A 16347-nucleotide genomic window follows, 5' to 3' on the forward strand; every position below is an offset into this window, starting at 1 on the left:
TACATTCAACTAAATTAAAAAAAAAAATTAAATTAGACAAAAAACCCTGGCAACTTAACCTTGTCTCCTTTTATTGTGTCGGGACTTAATGTCCTTTCCTTTCTTTTAATACCAGACATTTTGTTAAGCAAAGAATAGTATGAATACATTGGGACAATATGACCATGGAATTGTGAAATTTTATAAAACTAAAGTTTACTATGAAGAAATTTTAATGTTCATTCTGCATCTTTACATCACAGTTCATTAGATTATTTTCTTTTTTTGCTGCAGGTTTTATTTCAAACTTGTAAAGAAATGAAATTAGCTGTTAACCCTCACTGTGAAGAGGGAGTTAAAAAAACAACGGGATCTTGCAATTTAAAATAAAATATAAGCATTTATTCTTACTATTACTTTAACAATCTATTGATCGATATTCAAGACCAGTAGAATGTGTCTCCAAACTATGGATAATCAAGTGACTGGTAATCAGACATACAAACGGCTGTTGGCAGGGATTAATAAAACAATATCAAATACAGGGATTAGAATAAAAAAATAACAAGTAGACATAACTCAGATTCTCGCTTTATTGGTCAACTTGATGAAAGACTACAAAACGAATTCACAAAAAATCTCTTTCAAGTAATCAAATCTGTACAAACCTAAACTGTATGGGTTTTTTTACAGCTCTGGCTCATATGAATCTGAAGAGTCATATGCATGTGTGTGTGTGTGTGTGTGCGCGTGAGTGAGTAATCATGTGCTTGCTCTTCTGAGAAAAGGTGAAATTCTCTTTCCTGCTCAGGGTTCGGAGACGCCAAGCGCAGATAGAGGCAAGACGCCGCATGCACGCACACACTCACATGCACATACCTGTGTTTTGAGATTTTACAGTACAGAGGACAGGGAAAACAAAATACTTCCCCCCCCTCCACAAGTACACACACACACGCCAACTACTGGCAGGGTTTGCTGCAATCGTGTCCTGCAATTCTCCCACTGTCTCCCAAACCCTGCCTTTTCAGTCAAAATTACTGTACAGACAGACACTGTGGTTCAACCTTTCCACGGGAAGAGTGGTAAGAGAGAGGGGAAAGTATAAATCTCTAATACTCTCACACAAAATGTACACGTGCACACATGATTTTAATGCTCACCGGCAGAAGACGCACTTGTCGCCTGCGCACGCACTCACTCAGACAATTCATAACATTAAATGTTTTAAGAAGTACAGATAAAAAAGGAAAAAAGCCCTGGGTATAGGTTTGATTTCTGGCTGTTTGGTGAAAGAAAGGAGAAGAGAGGTAGAGAGGGCAGGAGGGATGGGTCGGAGGTCGAGGGCAAACTACTGGTGTCATTTCTTAGCTTTCCGTGGGGGAGTGACTGGGCGGCCAGAGCCCATTCCCCCTCCACCATAGAACAGCTTCTTGTCTGCAGGTTTGAGAATCTGTGAAAGGGAAACAAAGATAAAAAAACTGAGCAAAAACCAACACAGATTACTGACTCAAAATGTATGTAGTGAAGACTTTGAAGGAATTTCATAAAAGGCAATAAGTGCATTTTATTATAATCATTGAAGTAATTCTTTGAGTTTTGTGAGTTAACAGTGGCCTTCACCTTTGACCAGCTAAATCTAATAATGTCATCCTTTAATCCAAGTGAACGTTTGTGCCAAATTTCAAACCATCATGTTCACGAGACCGAGATTGGTCGAAAAGACTTAAAACCTGACTACATAATGCCTCTCTTTGAATACTTATTCTTAATCAGAATTAGTATTTTCGTTTGGGGCCCTTGCTTACCTGGAATGAGCACATGAGGGTCTCATCCACGCTCATCATGGCTCCGGCGTTGTCGAACTCGCCGCAGTAGTTTGGGGCTGAGAACAGTGTCACCAGCTGCCTCTTAGCAAAGAACTCATATCCATCCTCGACCACCTGAAAAAAAGATGCATCATGGGTTGCTGAATGCTGTTTTAAGCCAATAGTTTTTACCTGGATACAATAAAATCAGGCTAAAACAGAGAACCGAAAGCGTGTGATTAACTTCTATTGCTTGCACTTCCTACTTGTTGTTAGTATAACTGCGCTGAGATGGTTATCTGGTTTTCAGCTGGTCCCTTTGCGCCACAGATACTTATCCAAGTGTTTCAGCAGTTCCACCAGAATGTTTCTCAAATATTCACTAACATCTGGACATGGTTTGATTGTTAACCAACTATGAATGTAACTACACTTTCCATCACCTTCATAACTCTAATCAGAGAGTTCATTCTCTGCTCCATACCCAAATCTTGCCAGGTAAACAAGATCTCCAGAAGAGGGGCTCTTTACCTTTTAATTTATTTGCGTTTTTTTTTTTTACCTTTCATTTTACTGATGGAGTGTCATTTACTTGGCTGGCTCTGCATTCTTTAGAAGGTCAATGTTGATCATTTACAGGCAAAGACGTTTTTATTTATTTAATTGGAAACATCGCCGTCTGCAGAGTCAAGCAGCTTCAGTGGATCGGACAAATTCTTACTTAAACTTCTTTAACCTTAGAATAAAAGTCTTTGTGCTGACCTGATGGGCCCGACAGATGAGGTCCATGTCATGTTTGTGGAGGAACTTTGTGACGACGTCGGCACCAAAGGTGAAGGAGACACCGCGGTCGTTCTCGCCCCAGCCCAGCACATCCTTGTCCGGGTCTGCCCACAGCAGGTCGCAGAGGAGGCCCTGGTCGGGCACGTCAGTGGGACGCATGACCCTTCGCACCTGTTCCATAGACTGGAGGTCGGGGGATAGGCCTGGACAAGAACAAATTTTAAGCTTAGAAAACAAACAAAAAAATTGAACTCAGGTGTCGCTGGTACAGTAAGTTTCATGGTGTTCTGGGGACTGGATTTACGTTTAGTATTCGTTTTTATTCAAGGATTTAATGGAGAGAATGAGGATAGTCTGACCTTTGACAATCAAGGAACACAAGTAATTAAAAAATTTGCTTGCTTACGACAAATGTCAATTACACCCCCAGACAAACTTCTCATAAACATTAAAAATGGTTGTAAAACGTCAAGTATGTTTTTTTTTGTAACTATAAAGACATTTCTCGATGTGAAACATTAATGTGACCAGAAAATATGGACTGGGTCTTCAGCTGCAACGTGCTGAACAAATTCCTCATGCAATATCCTTTCTGTATGCTCTCATGTAACTTTAGGTTTGAAGAGGGAGGTGGTGTCTACCCTCATGATTATTAGTGTGTGTTTACATACTTTGCATAGTAGCTCTCACAGACATGAGATAGCAGTGACTGGTTGTTGGTGTCCAGTGTCTGAACACTTAAGTCCATTTTACTATGCGATTTTTTTTCTGTATTACAAGTCCAGCAAAGGTGTGGAAATAGACAACAAACTAAATTACATCAGTTATACAATTTTTTTGGCCCTTTACTCTTGGACCAGCTCCACCTTACATCCCTTTTAATTGCCAAGAACACTCCATTAGTATCTTCTTTATGAGCTCAACATTGTTAATGATCAACTACATTTTTTTAAAATCTTTAGTTGTTCATGACATACCATTTTACATAAAGCATTTTAATTTGTGAGATTATGACCTGTGTAAAAGCTGGAATGATTATTAACCACTAAATATACTGGACACACGCTTTACAATGTCCAAATCTATTGTCGAGGTATATTAAATTTGTACTTTAATGCAATTTGAAAATACTGTACAGGCCTGCAGGCTTTTGACCACTGTGTTTACAGTAACAACAGTGCAGAGGAACAGTGTGTGTGAGTGTGTGTGTGTGTGTTATGGATGGGGGCCAAGTGAACTGTTTTATAGGGATACCTCCATGGCAACAGAAGATCTTCTCGTCAACAATAGCTGCAACAGGCAAACAGTTGAAGCAGTCGGTGAAGGTCTTCCACAGCTTTATGTTGTATCGCCTCTTACCTGTGAAAGGAACCACAATCACCTGGTCACAATCTAATCTCGGGACCAATAAAATCTTAACAGCTGCTGCTGCACATATTATATCACTTTTCAAACAACATTTTACATAACCCTGGCTGTGTGAACAGCGTAGAAAGGCATGTGATTAATCACTGCCCGTTCTGCCTGATCATGCTTCTTAGCTCGAAGCCTGGTGTACTGACTGGACTCGTCGGTGTGGTCGCTTTTGTTATGACTCATAAGCCAGATTTTCTATCGGCTCTAAGAGTACAGCTCCAGTGAGAGTCATGATTTTGTGTTTACTTTGACTGTGAAGTATACCAAGTAGTTATAATTGCAGATTCACCTCAAAGTGAAGGGCATATTTATTATTTGTCCACGCCATGAAAACACAAACAAACACACGGGTGACGCAAACAAGGATGGATCTTAGTTGATGCTGGTAATTTTTTTGCTCAGCAATAACTTTTTGTTAGACTTTGATTGTGTTTAAATATAAATGGCAGGATAAATGACATGTTAAATTGTTAAATTCATTTTGTTGTCACGTAAAAAAGTTAATTAAAAGTGCAGTTAGTAGATTTAGGGAAACATACAAGATCAAGATGACAATCGTGAGATAAGATGAAGCATTATTTTTTTTTTTTTTTTAAACACATCAATTGTTATAAAATAATTTGAGTCACAGAAAGAATGTGCTGAACACCTAAAGATCACAACATCAATTCTACAAGTAGTAGTAGTGCTATTTCAAATAGTTTTGCTCAACTTAAATCACTTAACCAAATATAAATACTTTACTGACTAATAATAATCATAGTCTATTATTGACTTTACTTTCTCTTGTTTTGAGTTCAAACGTTTGCAAAATATAAAATGAACATCAAGTCTCATAACCGTATTACCTTGAGTACTCTGAGGCCTACAGGTTAAGGCTTGTACTTTTATCAAACTAGACAGTAGTGGAAAGATTGGTGAGATAAATGTCTGTATATGTGCGGCTGTCACACTTACACTCATCATAGAAGCCATATATTCTGTTAATGGAGGCGCACTCGTGGTTCCCTCTCAGCAGAAAGAAGTTTTCTGGGTATTTGATCTTGTAAGCCAGCAACAGGCAAATGGTCTCCAGGGATTGCTTGCCTCTGTCTACATAGTCGCCCAGGAACAGGTAGTTGCTCTCCGGTGGAAAGCCCCCATATTCAAACAGCCTCAGCAGATCATAGTACTGCCCATGAACATCACCTGGTGAGACAAGCACTATTAGAGTGGAAACAGTGAAGCTGGTAAAAGGTGTGATTACCATGCTGTGTGTATGAGCACAACAAAAGGTAAGGGACTAGGATAAAGGTACAACAACACTTGGCACCTTGCAAATGAACAACACTACGATGTTGCCAATGCATCATTTTATAATGAACACCTATCCCTGTGTTGCTTGACTTGTTTTTTATGATGACTGATCAACTAATTGAATGTGCAAGCTTGCATTTAGTGTGATAATGCAGGTATTTCTGGTTGCAACGCAAACGTGGCCAGATGCTATAATTTGCAGGCTGTTCCTTTAAACAAGCATTCATCAATTAAGTGGCATCAGCAGTATGACACAGGAGACCAGCTCCCAGGAGACTTACAGTGCAAAACAGCACTGTACTGGCAGGCCTGTATTATGTGTTCACCTCTTCAGTTTTGCAATTCCAAGGCGAGGCCACTGCCACACACTGCACCGACTTGTGAATTTAAATATAGTTTCCATTTTAAATTAGACTTTAAACTTAACTATCACTTTAAAAAAATCTGTAGCATTGAGTGAATTCTTATTATCTGATGCTAAAGAATTTAAATGAGGGCATAATGTGAACTAAAGACTTCTCATAATACTCTAGCACTCTAAGCCATCTATTTAATAGCATTAGTAAAAGCTGTGTGACCAAATTTGAGAATTCCCTCGACTCTGAAGAACACAACTAAGACTCACCACAAATCTTGAGTGGCGCCTCGAGTTCCAGCAGGATTGGCTGGCTGAGGAAGATCTCCCGAGATTTGAGACAGAGACCACGGATTTCATTCTCCGTCAATTGGACATTTTTGCCAGGTCTGGAGCCTTTAACTGTGAAGGGGAAAAAATGGACAGCAGGTGAGAAACTGTGCATTGGAAACAGTTGATCATCAGGACGGAAGATCTACGCTATTCAAAAAGGGTGCGCAAATAGTTTATTTTGAAAGAGTGATGAGTTGAGTTGTACATTATTTTTTCTAAGAGTGTAAATAAACTAACAGAAAAATGTACACATGCAGTGTAAAATAGGACAGATTGCCATGGAAGGTTTAAAGTTAATTTAAAGTCATGAACTTTCCTCCATCACAGCCATAACTAAAAAACATTTCTGGCTGGAACTACACATTGTTCCGTGGCTTCAACCCCTAAAGCCCAATGTTCACCACATGCATGTTTTGATCATAAGGCATCAACCACAAATTTACAATCAGCAAACAAACACTTGAGAAGCTGCAACCAGCAAAACACCAACTCAAGTGACTTTAAGGTAAAGACTGAAAGGAATAATTGATGTGCACTCAACAACCATAATCTGCCAATTCTTTTGTGAAAATGTAGTGATAGTAAACTGGTGAAAACTCTTGACTGTGTGAAAGCATTTACTGCGATTCGATGTTTTTACTAATCTACATCTGAGCCCGCCTTAAACGATGTTACGTTCAGGATGTAAATATCAGGCACAGTCGTGAAAACGGAGACTGCTCAGTCAAACATGACCATCTAATGACAATATGTAATAACTGTAATATTTTAAAGTTGGGATTTCCAGTTTACCAACAGTTGAGATGCACAAAACATTTTGACGCGATAATTCAGGATTATTGACACCGACTCTGACGATGTCTATTGTGAGGAGACATTCGCCGGCAAAATACGTTAGGAATATCAATATTTAATACGGGCGAGTGGGAACAACGAATATTTCAGAATGAAAACGTCTTTGTTTCGTTAGTTGAGAAGCAAAAGATTCAAAAGTCGCTAACGTAGCAGAGGTGGCTGCCGTTGTCTAGCCTCCTCTGTTAGCTAAGATGGCTACCTCGGTGAATAAATATCGACCGGAAAACTGGCTCTTACCTTCCAGCAGACGCTGTATGATGGAGTCGATGTTCAACTTATCGGCTTCTGCCATGCTATTCCTCTATTCTGTTCGGGTTCTAGTGACTTCTATGAATTCAGGCGTCGCGATCGTGATCTCGCTACCGAGGAGACGTTAGCTCAAATAGTTTAGCGTTAATCGGCTACCGTTAGCCCGCTAGCTAGCTAACCTTGGGGCAGAAAATGCAACCTCAAAATGTCGAGGCCGGGCGCTGAGTTGTAGTAGGTGTGATGGCTAACATGTACTTCAGAAATCCGCATTAGTCAGCTATTTCCATTACATGACCAACTTCCCTTTAAAATGTCGTATTTTCTCGCGGAGCCGCTGCCTCAGCCGTAGCTAGTAGCACCATGCCATCGACAGAAAAAAAGGCTAGGTGAGCGTTAGCTCAAAAGCGAGGTGGAACGGAAGTGGCCCGACAGTTACCGCGCCCCTATTGGTCAGCTATGCCGGTAGGCGGTAATTGCGGGGCCCATTGTTCGCACTGATTGGTTGTGTCCAACGTCTGTCAGCATTTACTCGTCTCAAACCACTGTGTGAAAAGGACAATCTTTCTCGGATACATGTCACGTTTCGCTGGTCTCAAATGTCAGATTTTATAAAACAATACAGGACATGCCGCGTTTATCCTCATTTAGTCGGCTATCCACGCGTGAATCGCTCTGTATTGTGTTGCGCAGTAAAGCGACACCCACGGAAGTGACCAATACGGGAAGAAACGACGGCATGACGCAATGTCCCGGCGCCGTGACAACACGCACCGGGTGATTCATTCCAAAGCACAGAGATGGTTTAGCTAGTCTCCACGACAAACATGACTCCTACTCGGACAGACGTCAACCCGTCGGTTTTACGTTTATAACGCGCTACTTCAACCACCCAGCCATGAAGCTGCTTCACAAAGACATTGAAAAAGACAATGCCGGGTGAGTGACTGGCGGTGGCTAATGTTAGCAAGCTAACCAGCATGCCTTCTTTTCAACTGACTGTACGTGGGTCAACTCAGTCTTAGCACATATCTGTTTGTGGTTTGTGATTTAAATCCACCTGTTCCAACAGACACTCGGGGAGTTTTTGAAATAATACCTCTTGTCGTTAACATATACTGTGAATAACACAGGGCTCGAGATATGACCACACGAGCACAGATTCCACCACTCTCATTATGTGGATACAGCTTTATCTTTAATAACTTATGGGCTATGACGCCTCAGTGAGTGGACAGAACAAGCCCCTGGTTGTGTTATTACTCCGTGATTATTACTGTGGATGTCCCTGCATCACTGCACCATCTGTGTCCACCCAAACCCAACAAGGGCTGTGATCTTAAATTAATGTCCACAGTTGCATTATGTGAGCACCGAAACCGCACGAAATTATCATGTTCGTGATGAGTGACACCAACCCAGGAGCTGGTTTATTGATGGCCTACCTTTCTTCAGTCAGGTGACTCTGATGCCAGAGGAGGCGGAGGACATGTGGCACACCTACAACCTGCTGCAAGTAGGGGACAGCCTGAGAGCCTCCACCATCAGGTAACCACTCACGTCCACCACGTACTGTACGTGTGACAGCTGAGGCCACGTGGTGAGGCCCAAACAATCGCAACCCCCGTGGAGAAGGATGCTGGTACTTTCTGATACTGGAGCGCTGCAGAACTGGCAATGCAGCATGTTCTTAGATCCGTTTCATTTATCGGTGCTTTGTTCCTCCACGAATAAATCAGGATTAAACAAAAATACTGCCCTGTCCCTTTGTGCATTTAATTCCAAGGCGAGGTTGAGCTTCCATCCCTTCATTACAGCCACTGCATCAAACTCAACTACATCACCTACATATTTTAACGATGGGATCCGAATCTTATTTAATAGTCTGTGTGATTTGTACAGTTACTGTCTGGATGATGCTACGAAAGAAGAGTACCAGTTTACATGGTTAGAGACAGTAAACAATATATTGATTTACTGTTTATATAAATATGCCGTTATGTACCCACTAACTACGGATGCTATATTGTTAGAAATGTATCAAGCATAAACATGTAATAATCTCATATGACAGTGTCCAGTTTAGCTTTAACACTGTTTTATCAAAGCCTCTCTGTGTTTGTAAATGTTTGTGAGTGTTCTTCAGCTCTCCTTCTTTTCCCCTCACCTCACCTTTGTCTGCGCTCACCCTTTATCACTCAGTGTTTTGGTCTGCAAAAAAGGTACAGAACTTGTCATCAGAGCAGTTGTTCTTTAAGTCCCTTTCCTCCTGTTCCCACAGGAAGGTGCAGACAGAGTCCACTACCGGCAGTGTAGGCAGTTCCAGAGTTCGCACCACTCTCACCTTGTGTGTGGAGACGATTGATTTTGACTCCCAGGCCTGCCAGCTGAGAGTGAAGGGCACCAACCTCGAGGAGAACCAGTATGTCAAGGTCTGAGATGTTGTTGTTTTGTTGTTGTTGTTGTTGTTTTGTGACGTATGCTAAACATATAACAATGGTTGTGAAGAGTCAATATATACTTTATTTACTAAAAGAAGCAAAATTGTATATTAGAATAACAATGGTGTTATTTATTGTTTTTCTTGCACAAAGATCTGAGGTGTATAAATACACCTTTGTATTTCCTCACAGACAGTATGCTGTAACTTTAGTTTTTTTTAATATCCAGTTGGTCTTAATCTTAACTCCTGTTTGAAATGAGAACAGGTTGTGATCATGTTGTGTTTGTCACTCTTCAGATGGGGGCTTACCACACGATAGAGCTCGAACTTAACAGGAAATTCACTCTTGCGAAAAAGAGCTGGGACAGCGTTGTGCTGGACAGAATCGGTAAGTGGGTGCTGCTGCTAACTTTAACTCTGATCAGTCACATCAACACAAGAGAAGAATAGAAAAAAATCTCATTATTGTGTTTTGTTCATTTAAGCGTCACACTTGCACGTCAACCTGAACTGTAAACTGTAGTCACATGGATTCACAAGCAGCTACACGCTCACGTTTTTAAAGCCTCATCCTCTGTTTCCCGATATCCACGAAGCTGCATGCTTCTGTATTCAATCTGAATGCTTCACACTCCTTACCAACTGCCAGCAGAAGCACAAGTATGTCTAATGTTGTAAGGGATGAGCACCATGTGTGAAAAATTTTTTACTGGCCAAATAGACAAACCTATAGGAACAAACACTCAACAACTATTCAATATTTTAAGAAGCTTGCATGTGGTAATGATTCTGTGTTACCACCCACATAGACTGATCTAGAGAGTCAGATTGTTTTTTTAATGCTGTTATTAACCTCTGTAATCTTGGAGAATTTAGACAAAACACAAAGCGTTGGCTCTCTCTGTCCATCAAGTGACTGTGAAGAGAGCCATTGTGGTTTCAAAGAGCACAGGGAGTCCAAATGTCAGAAAGGGCAGATGTTAAAAAGTAGGGATGATGTTGATGGTGATGAGACTTAGTGTTTTGACAAGTTAAAATAATTAAAGCCTTTTTTCCTTGAAGAATTCCCAGGGTGGATATAGGCTGTTGGACAAGGCTCCTGCTTTTAGAATTTCTTTTTATGCCGGCTACTATTAAATATAAAAAAGCTGATTCTGACTGCATACCCCGACTGACCGGGTGACATTTCAGTGGCTTTTGTTTTACACAAAAGGCACAGTCCTCTTGTTAATCTTAACCGACAAAGACAGCATGTTGTCATGGAAATGAATTTGGAGAAACAAGAGGGAAGTTCATAGCTGATAGATGAGGTTCATGTATTTGATAGAGGAGAGATTTATTGAGTTATTGCTGCTGTCATTTTAACCACGACAATTTGAATTCATGTAGAAAAAGTACAGACAACCTGAGATGATCAATTCATTACTGCCTTTTCCTTTGACCCATCAGAGCAGGCATGCGATGCCACTCAGAAAGCAGATGTGGCAGCTGTGGTAATGCAGGAGGGTCTAGCCAACCTGGTTCTGGTGACCCCCGCCATGACTCTGCTCCGTGCAAAAGTGGAGGTCACCATTCCTCGCAAGAGACGGGGAAGCTGCACTCAGCACGAGAAGGTACGTCACTGCACAGAAAGATGAGCTCCAGACGTTCAAAGCAAAGAGAGTCGTGTGCGTGTGTGTGTGTGTGTGTGTGTGTGTGTGTGTGCGTGCGTGTGTGCGTGTTTGTGTGTGTGTGTGTGTGTGTCGGGTGCATAATAATGTTAGTGTCTAGTCATCAGGGAAAGATGAGCCCACTTTTGTGTAATTTAAAGATAAAAAAACACTTAAATATTCTGACATATTAATCCCTCAATATTTGTCATGTTTTCTGTCTGATGTCAGACTGTGTGTGCCTCTGTCTGCAGGCGCTGGAGAGGTTCTATGAGGCTGTGATGCAAGCGATTCTTCGCCACATCAATTTTGATGGTAGGGCTGCTGTGTAAACGCTGTGCACTCACATACAGTATGTTCCTGTTCTGTGTCATACTCTTCTCCTATTTTAAATGTGTTGTTCCCATCATATCTGACGCTGTGTACTTCCTTTATATATTGCACCTTTGTTGTTTATTATTATTGCCGCACAATCTTTGATGTTAATTATGTCAAGAAGTAAGAATTAAGACGAGTTTCAATTTTGATTCCTTTTCCTCGTCTTCCACTAGTGGTGAAGTGCTTCCTGGTTGGCAGTCCGGGGTTTGTGAAGGACCAGTTCATCGCCTACCTCTTTAGAGAGGCAGTGCGTCAGGACAACAAGCTTCTGCTGGAGAATCGCCCAAAATTCATGCTGGTCCACTCGTCTTCAGGTCATAAGTACTCACTCAAAGGTAGGAGCTGGCAGACCCTGAGAACAAAACGATTAAATCTTCTAGCGTGGTGAAAACCTAGTACAATTCTTGTGTTTTTGGTGTCTTGTAGAAATCCTCTCTGATCCCACTGTGACAAGTAGACTTTCTGATACAAAGGTGACTATGCATCCCGTGGTCTGTCGGTTTGTTTTCATGCCGTAAAACAATTGTTCTCAACTTGGTAAAAATATCAGAAATATATTTTTGTGTTTATTGGTGTAACATTCAGGCAGCGGGAGAGGTGAAAGCCCTGGAAGATTTCTATAAGATGCTCCAGCATGAGCCCGACAGAGCTTTCTATGGGTGAGTGGTGACGTAAACAGTGGCCCACCGAGAGCCTCATTCCTTCACACTGACAATCCAACAACCTTTGCATCTGTGCGTCCTCGCAGAGTGGCCCATGTGGAGAGAGCTGCTGAAGCTCTCGCCATCGACACCTTGCTGATAAGTGATAATCTGTTCAGGTATGTACTGAGACCTGTTCCCGTCAGGTATCTGTAGGTTTTCTTCGTCAATCACACACAGACAGAACTAATCGAAGCTTGATTTTACTGCGTAGTTGCCTCTAATCAACATTTTCAACAGTTTTCTCCTAGACTTTTTATTCCAATACAAACTTTTGCTAGCAGAATAAGAATATGATTCTAAAAGCATGTGAACAGCTTTGATTCTCTGCAATACACATAACCTTTCACCTATCCCTGCAACTCTATTGGCTTTAAACTTGTCAGACGAGATGATTGTTTGTGATGTCTACAAGCAGTCACGTGTTCTGTGCGTCTCCATGCATATATCCAGACATCAGGACGTACCCACGAGAAGTCGCTACGTCCGGTTGGTCGACAGTGTGAGAGACAATGGCGGCAACGTCAGGTACCAGTTTATGTTTGACGAGTCTGACAATATTAACATTCACCAAGAAACTGGCAGACGTAAATCTTATGACGGTTTTCTCTTTTTTTTTCTTTCGTGCAGAATATTCTCAAGCCTTCATGTGTCTGGTGAACGTAAGTTATAAAAAACATTCAGATTTTTACTATTTATTGTAGCTTTAAAACAAGAAGAAAATTGCATAATCTGTATTTATTTGACAAAATCTTTCATTATCTGCATAACATGTAATGACCCATTTGAGTTAAGGTAAAAACAACAGACTGTCACACTTGCACTGTGAATGTGATCCCAAGAGGAATTCACTGGTGTCACTTCATCACACGTCATGTGAAAACCTGACTTTCTCTTTATTATGACGTTGTCTTGCAGTTCAGGAAGTAAAGAACAAACAGAAACCAAACTCTCTGCACTTCTCTAATTAAGTCAACCTGTGTTCTGGCGTCACCTATTGATTTATACTCGACTGTTTCCTCAGAGCTGACCCAGCTGAGTGGAGTGGCGGCCATGTTGCGGTTTCCCATCGCCGACCTGTCCGAGGAAGAGGACGGCAGCAGCTCAGACGAAGACTGATCCAGAGAAAAGGACCCTGGCGCCCCGTTCGGAGAAAAGAAGGGGGCAAATAACACAAGAATACATTGTGTTATAAAACAATAAATCTCCTGTGTTATGGTTTCAACCTCTCCAACACACAGCACACTTCTTTCAGATCTAATTCATTTTCTGAAGTGGCCATGATTTCAGTTCTTGGTGTTTTTGGTTTGAGGTTAGTGTCTTTGAGAAGGTGCAGGTTGTGTTAATTCCTGAAAGCTTGCGGCTCTTAAGAAAGCTGATCAAAAGGAATGTTATATGTTGCAGTATTACATATTACATGTTGCCACAGTTCAAATGACAACTGGTTAAATTTTGAGTCATATTTAGCAATAAAAAAATTAATATTTTCAAGTGTATATACAATATATCTTTCTTGCAATTAAACAACATAAGCATTCAACCACTTGAGTTTTCTCTCTGTCACAAACCCTTCTCATCACGCGGGAAAGAAATACAAGTTGGAGCAAGATATAAAAATATAATTTATTACATATGATAGTTTTCATTTTTCCACTTCTCCAGACTATTTTAGTTATGGATGGTATTACCCAGAACGACTGCATTTCGACAAAACAAAAAATCAAGTATACTCAGGGTTTTTAATTCGATGAGTTCCACAGTTACAACACTGTAAGTTCCTCTTTTTCTTCTCTGGCAAAATGTCAAACTATAAACTTCCCTCGTGAAGAATTTTAGCAGCTATAAGACTAAAGTGCATTTCGAAACAAATCACCTCTGTCCTGCCTCCGTGATTCCTAAATCTCTTTTCTATCAGCGCAGCCTTGAGTGAGTGACTGAGTGAGTGTACTGTGATACACTTGGCATCACTCAGTAGGGCATTGGTAGGTCTTAATCCAGGCTAAATCCTCCAGTGTGCCCCAGTGGAGGTAGACAATCGAGCATGTTACCATGATATGCATTATCTGGTGGCTGTTGCCCCAGTTGTCAAACAGGCCTGGGCTGAAGCGCTCAGGGATCTGGATGATGTTGACCAGGCCTCCCAGTACAGCCAGAGAGTCCATGATGACAAAGAGGCGCAGGGAGCTTGGGCTGCCCACCCCGCTGCCGTACACTCGGAACAAGAAGAGGCTGAAGCGGAACACAGCCTGCCAGACAAAGGCTTGCAAGCGCAAGATGTTGGTGCGGGCCGTTGTGGCACAGTAGATCCCGTAAGCTGACAGGAGGATGTAGGTCAGCAAGGCAGCCTGCTGCATGGCTGGGTAGCAAAGAAGGGTGATGTGAATGATGGGAAGTGCTCCTAGAGGGAAAAGGGAAGACGTACCAATGAATAAACCATGTCACTGAAACTGTGTCGGATGTTATTGACTTGGTTATTACCAGAGGGGCAGAACTCAGATTTCTCTCAACTGCATCTTATATTTTTATATTTTGCTCTGACCATTTGTGATCAAATTTGAGTGTTATTGCATTCGCTGTCAAAATCTTGAGAATTCAACGACCTACCCAGGGTGTTAACCAGGCAGACGCCGAACATGTCCAGGGACAGCAGTGTGTCGTAAACGTGTTCTCCCCCAACATGGTTCATGAACACATGGTAGACCACTGAGCCTACGGTAGGGCAGAGGCAGGCCAGATAGTGGACCACACAGATCCAGACGCTGTCCACCTCCATCCAGGGGATGTTGAAAGGCATTAGCACCAAGAAAAGGACAAAGGGGATTCCTGGGGTGGGGGGCAGATGAGGGGTTGAAAGAGGAAAGAAGATGATAAAAGAAGAAGTTTGAAATCAACAACACTGTTATAGGAGACAATTGGTTTCATTCTCGGACCCCCAAAAGAAAAGAGTTAAAGCCTGACTTTTTAATTTCAACAGTTAAAATTATGTGACCTTTTGTAGATCAGTATGAAGAATTTCATTGTTCCTCTGTTGTTGTTTTTATGAGGAATAATACGAAATCTATTGCGGTTGGCTTCATGCATAGAGGAAACCTGAACGACGCTCTAAAACTAATACCCTTCGCTTCCCCTTAGTAAGAGCGTTAGTTGTAATGATCTTACAGGATAGCCAAGGGGAAAAAAATGGAGCCTGAAGATGATGTTCAAGGATGCACAGGTTTTATCTCACGTACAGTTAAGTTTCATGTGTGTGTGGGTCCAGGATGCTGTGCTGATGATGGTTATGGGCATTTACAGCTGAAACGCGTCGGCCAAATACAAACCTTTAAGAACCTCGTTAGCAGTAAGATATTTCCAGGACAGAGATTCCCGGGGCAGATTACAGCTAATACCCCATATCCTCATTACACACCCTTGTCAACCGTACTTATCTGGCCACAAGTGAGAGTAGTGGACATTTGTGACCTGTTTTATTTGTGCATCCCCTATTTTAATTGGGTACAAGGTGAGGACAAACTTGCTCCGCGTATTGTTGAGATATATATTTTAAAAGGTAATGCAGATGCAATTAAAAACACTTAGTGACATATTTAGATTTCAGACACCGTGAGAGCTGTAAGCAAAGTCGGTGCAGTTATTTCTGGACTTACCATGGGTGTAGATGTTCCCCAGCTCATTGTGCATGTAGAAGACGCTCCTGAGGCACTCTTGAGCTGTGGACACTGGCCGGTAACCTGTCAGGACATATTTGTTGAACTGAAGGTGTGGAGGGGTCTTTGCCAAGTCCAACAGCCGCGGTCCTCTGTAAAGCACCATCACTACTGCCTGCAGCCAATGCCCTCACATTTAGTTGACGGTACAGGTTCCTCACCATCTACATCCTAAAAGAGGCCACACTCGGGACTCCGTGTCACGGTCGTGGCCACAACTAGTCGGTTACTCTGCTCCTTGAAACCCATCATTGGCCAGGTGTAATTCCAAGCAAGCAACCTGTTGAGCTGACCCAAGTGGCATGCCTTCAGTAGGACCAATCAGCAAGCGGCTCTTACTTCTAAGCTGGGGTAATCCTCACAGAAAGACACGTGCAATACGGCAGCTGCTCCTTATT

General features: G+C 41.8%; 3 protein-coding genes across 3 annotated transcripts; 1 reads left to right on the plus strand and 2 right to left on the minus strand.

Moving 5' to 3' along the window:
- Positions 1 to 558: 558 nt before the first annotated feature.
- Positions 559 to 7447, minus strand: ppp1cab (protein phosphatase 1, catalytic subunit, alpha isozyme b). The gene is made up of 7 exons (XM_035613081.2): positions 7063 to 7447; positions 5908 to 6039; positions 4944 to 5174; positions 3825 to 3929; positions 2550 to 2773; positions 1788 to 1922; positions 559 to 1432 (listed from the first exon to the last, which is right to left on the minus strand). The coding sequence occupies exons 1-7, from the start codon at positions 7115 to 7117 to the stop codon at positions 1340 to 1342; spliced, it is 975 nt and encodes a 324-aa protein (XP_035468974.1). The 5' UTR covers positions 7118 to 7447; the 3' UTR covers positions 559 to 1339.
- A 187-nt stretch (positions 7448 to 7634) lies between these two features.
- Positions 7635 to 13782, plus strand: pelo (pelota mRNA surveillance and ribosome rescue factor). The gene is made up of 13 exons (XM_035613075.2): positions 7635 to 8010; positions 8527 to 8619; positions 9353 to 9503; positions 9812 to 9902; positions 10964 to 11127; positions 11418 to 11478; positions 11715 to 11876; positions 11968 to 12014; positions 12127 to 12200; positions 12290 to 12361; positions 12696 to 12770; positions 12873 to 12904; positions 13267 to 13782. The coding sequence occupies exons 1-13, from the start codon at positions 7970 to 7972 to the stop codon at positions 13359 to 13361; spliced, it is 1158 nt and encodes a 385-aa protein (XP_035468968.1). The 5' UTR covers positions 7635 to 7969; the 3' UTR covers positions 13362 to 13782.
- Positions 13783 to 13883: 101 nt separating this feature from the next.
- Positions 13884 to 16339, minus strand: paqr4b (progestin and adipoQ receptor family member IVb). The gene is made up of 3 exons (XM_035613090.2): positions 15890 to 16339; positions 14847 to 15065; positions 13884 to 14640 (listed from the first exon to the last, which is right to left on the minus strand). The coding sequence occupies exons 1-3, from the start codon at positions 16053 to 16055 to the stop codon at positions 14207 to 14209; spliced, it is 819 nt and encodes a 272-aa protein (XP_035468983.1). The 5' UTR covers positions 16056 to 16339; the 3' UTR covers positions 13884 to 14206.
- Between the last annotated feature and the right edge of the window lie 8 nt (positions 16340 to 16347).

The sequence above is a fragment of the Scophthalmus maximus genome, chromosome 16, assembly GCF_022379125.1.
Source record: "Scophthalmus maximus strain ysfricsl-2021 chromosome 16, ASM2237912v1, whole genome shotgun sequence".
NCBI classification, from domain to species: domain Eukaryota; kingdom Metazoa; phylum Chordata; class Actinopteri; order Pleuronectiformes; family Scophthalmidae; genus Scophthalmus; species Scophthalmus maximus.

Excerpts from the sequence above, each read along its gene's own strand:
- ppp1cab (XM_035613081.2), bottom strand. The coding sequence starts at position 7,117 with ATGGCAGAAGCCGATAAGTTGAACATCGACTCCATCATACAGCGTCTG. Across the intron at positions 6,040-7,062 it reads CATACAGCGTCTGCTGGAAG|TTAAAGGCTCCAGACCTGGC; the intron begins GTAAGAGCCAGT and ends TCCCCTTCACAG. Across the intron at positions 1,923-2,549 it reads TCATCTGTCGGGCCCATCAG|GTGGTCGAGGATGGATATGA; the intron begins GTCAGCACAAAG and ends TCTTTTTTTCAG.
- pelo (XM_035613075.2), top strand. The coding sequence starts at position 7,970 with ATGAAGCTGCTTCACAAAGACATTGAAAAAGACAATGCCGG. Across the intron at positions 9,903-10,963 it reads CGTTGTGCTGGACAGAATCG|AGCAGGCATGCGATGCCACT; the intron begins GTAAGTGGGTGC and ends TTGACCCATCAG. Across the intron at positions 12,015-12,126 it reads GTAGACTTTCTGATACAAAG|GCAGCGGGAGAGGTGAAAGC; the intron begins GTGACTATGCAT and ends TGTAACATTCAG.
- paqr4b (XM_035613090.2), bottom strand. The coding sequence starts at position 16,055 with ATGGTGCTTTACAGAGGACCGCGGCTGTTGGACTTGGCAAAGACCCCT. Across the intron at positions 15,066-15,889 it reads GGGGAACATCTACACCCATG|GAATCCCCTTTGTCCTTTTC; the intron begins GTAAGTCCAGAA and ends CCCCCACCCCAG. Across the intron at positions 14,641-14,846 it reads CTGCCTGGTTAACACCCTGG|GAGCACTTCCCATCATTCAC; the intron begins GTAGGTCGTTGA and ends TTTTCCCTCTAG.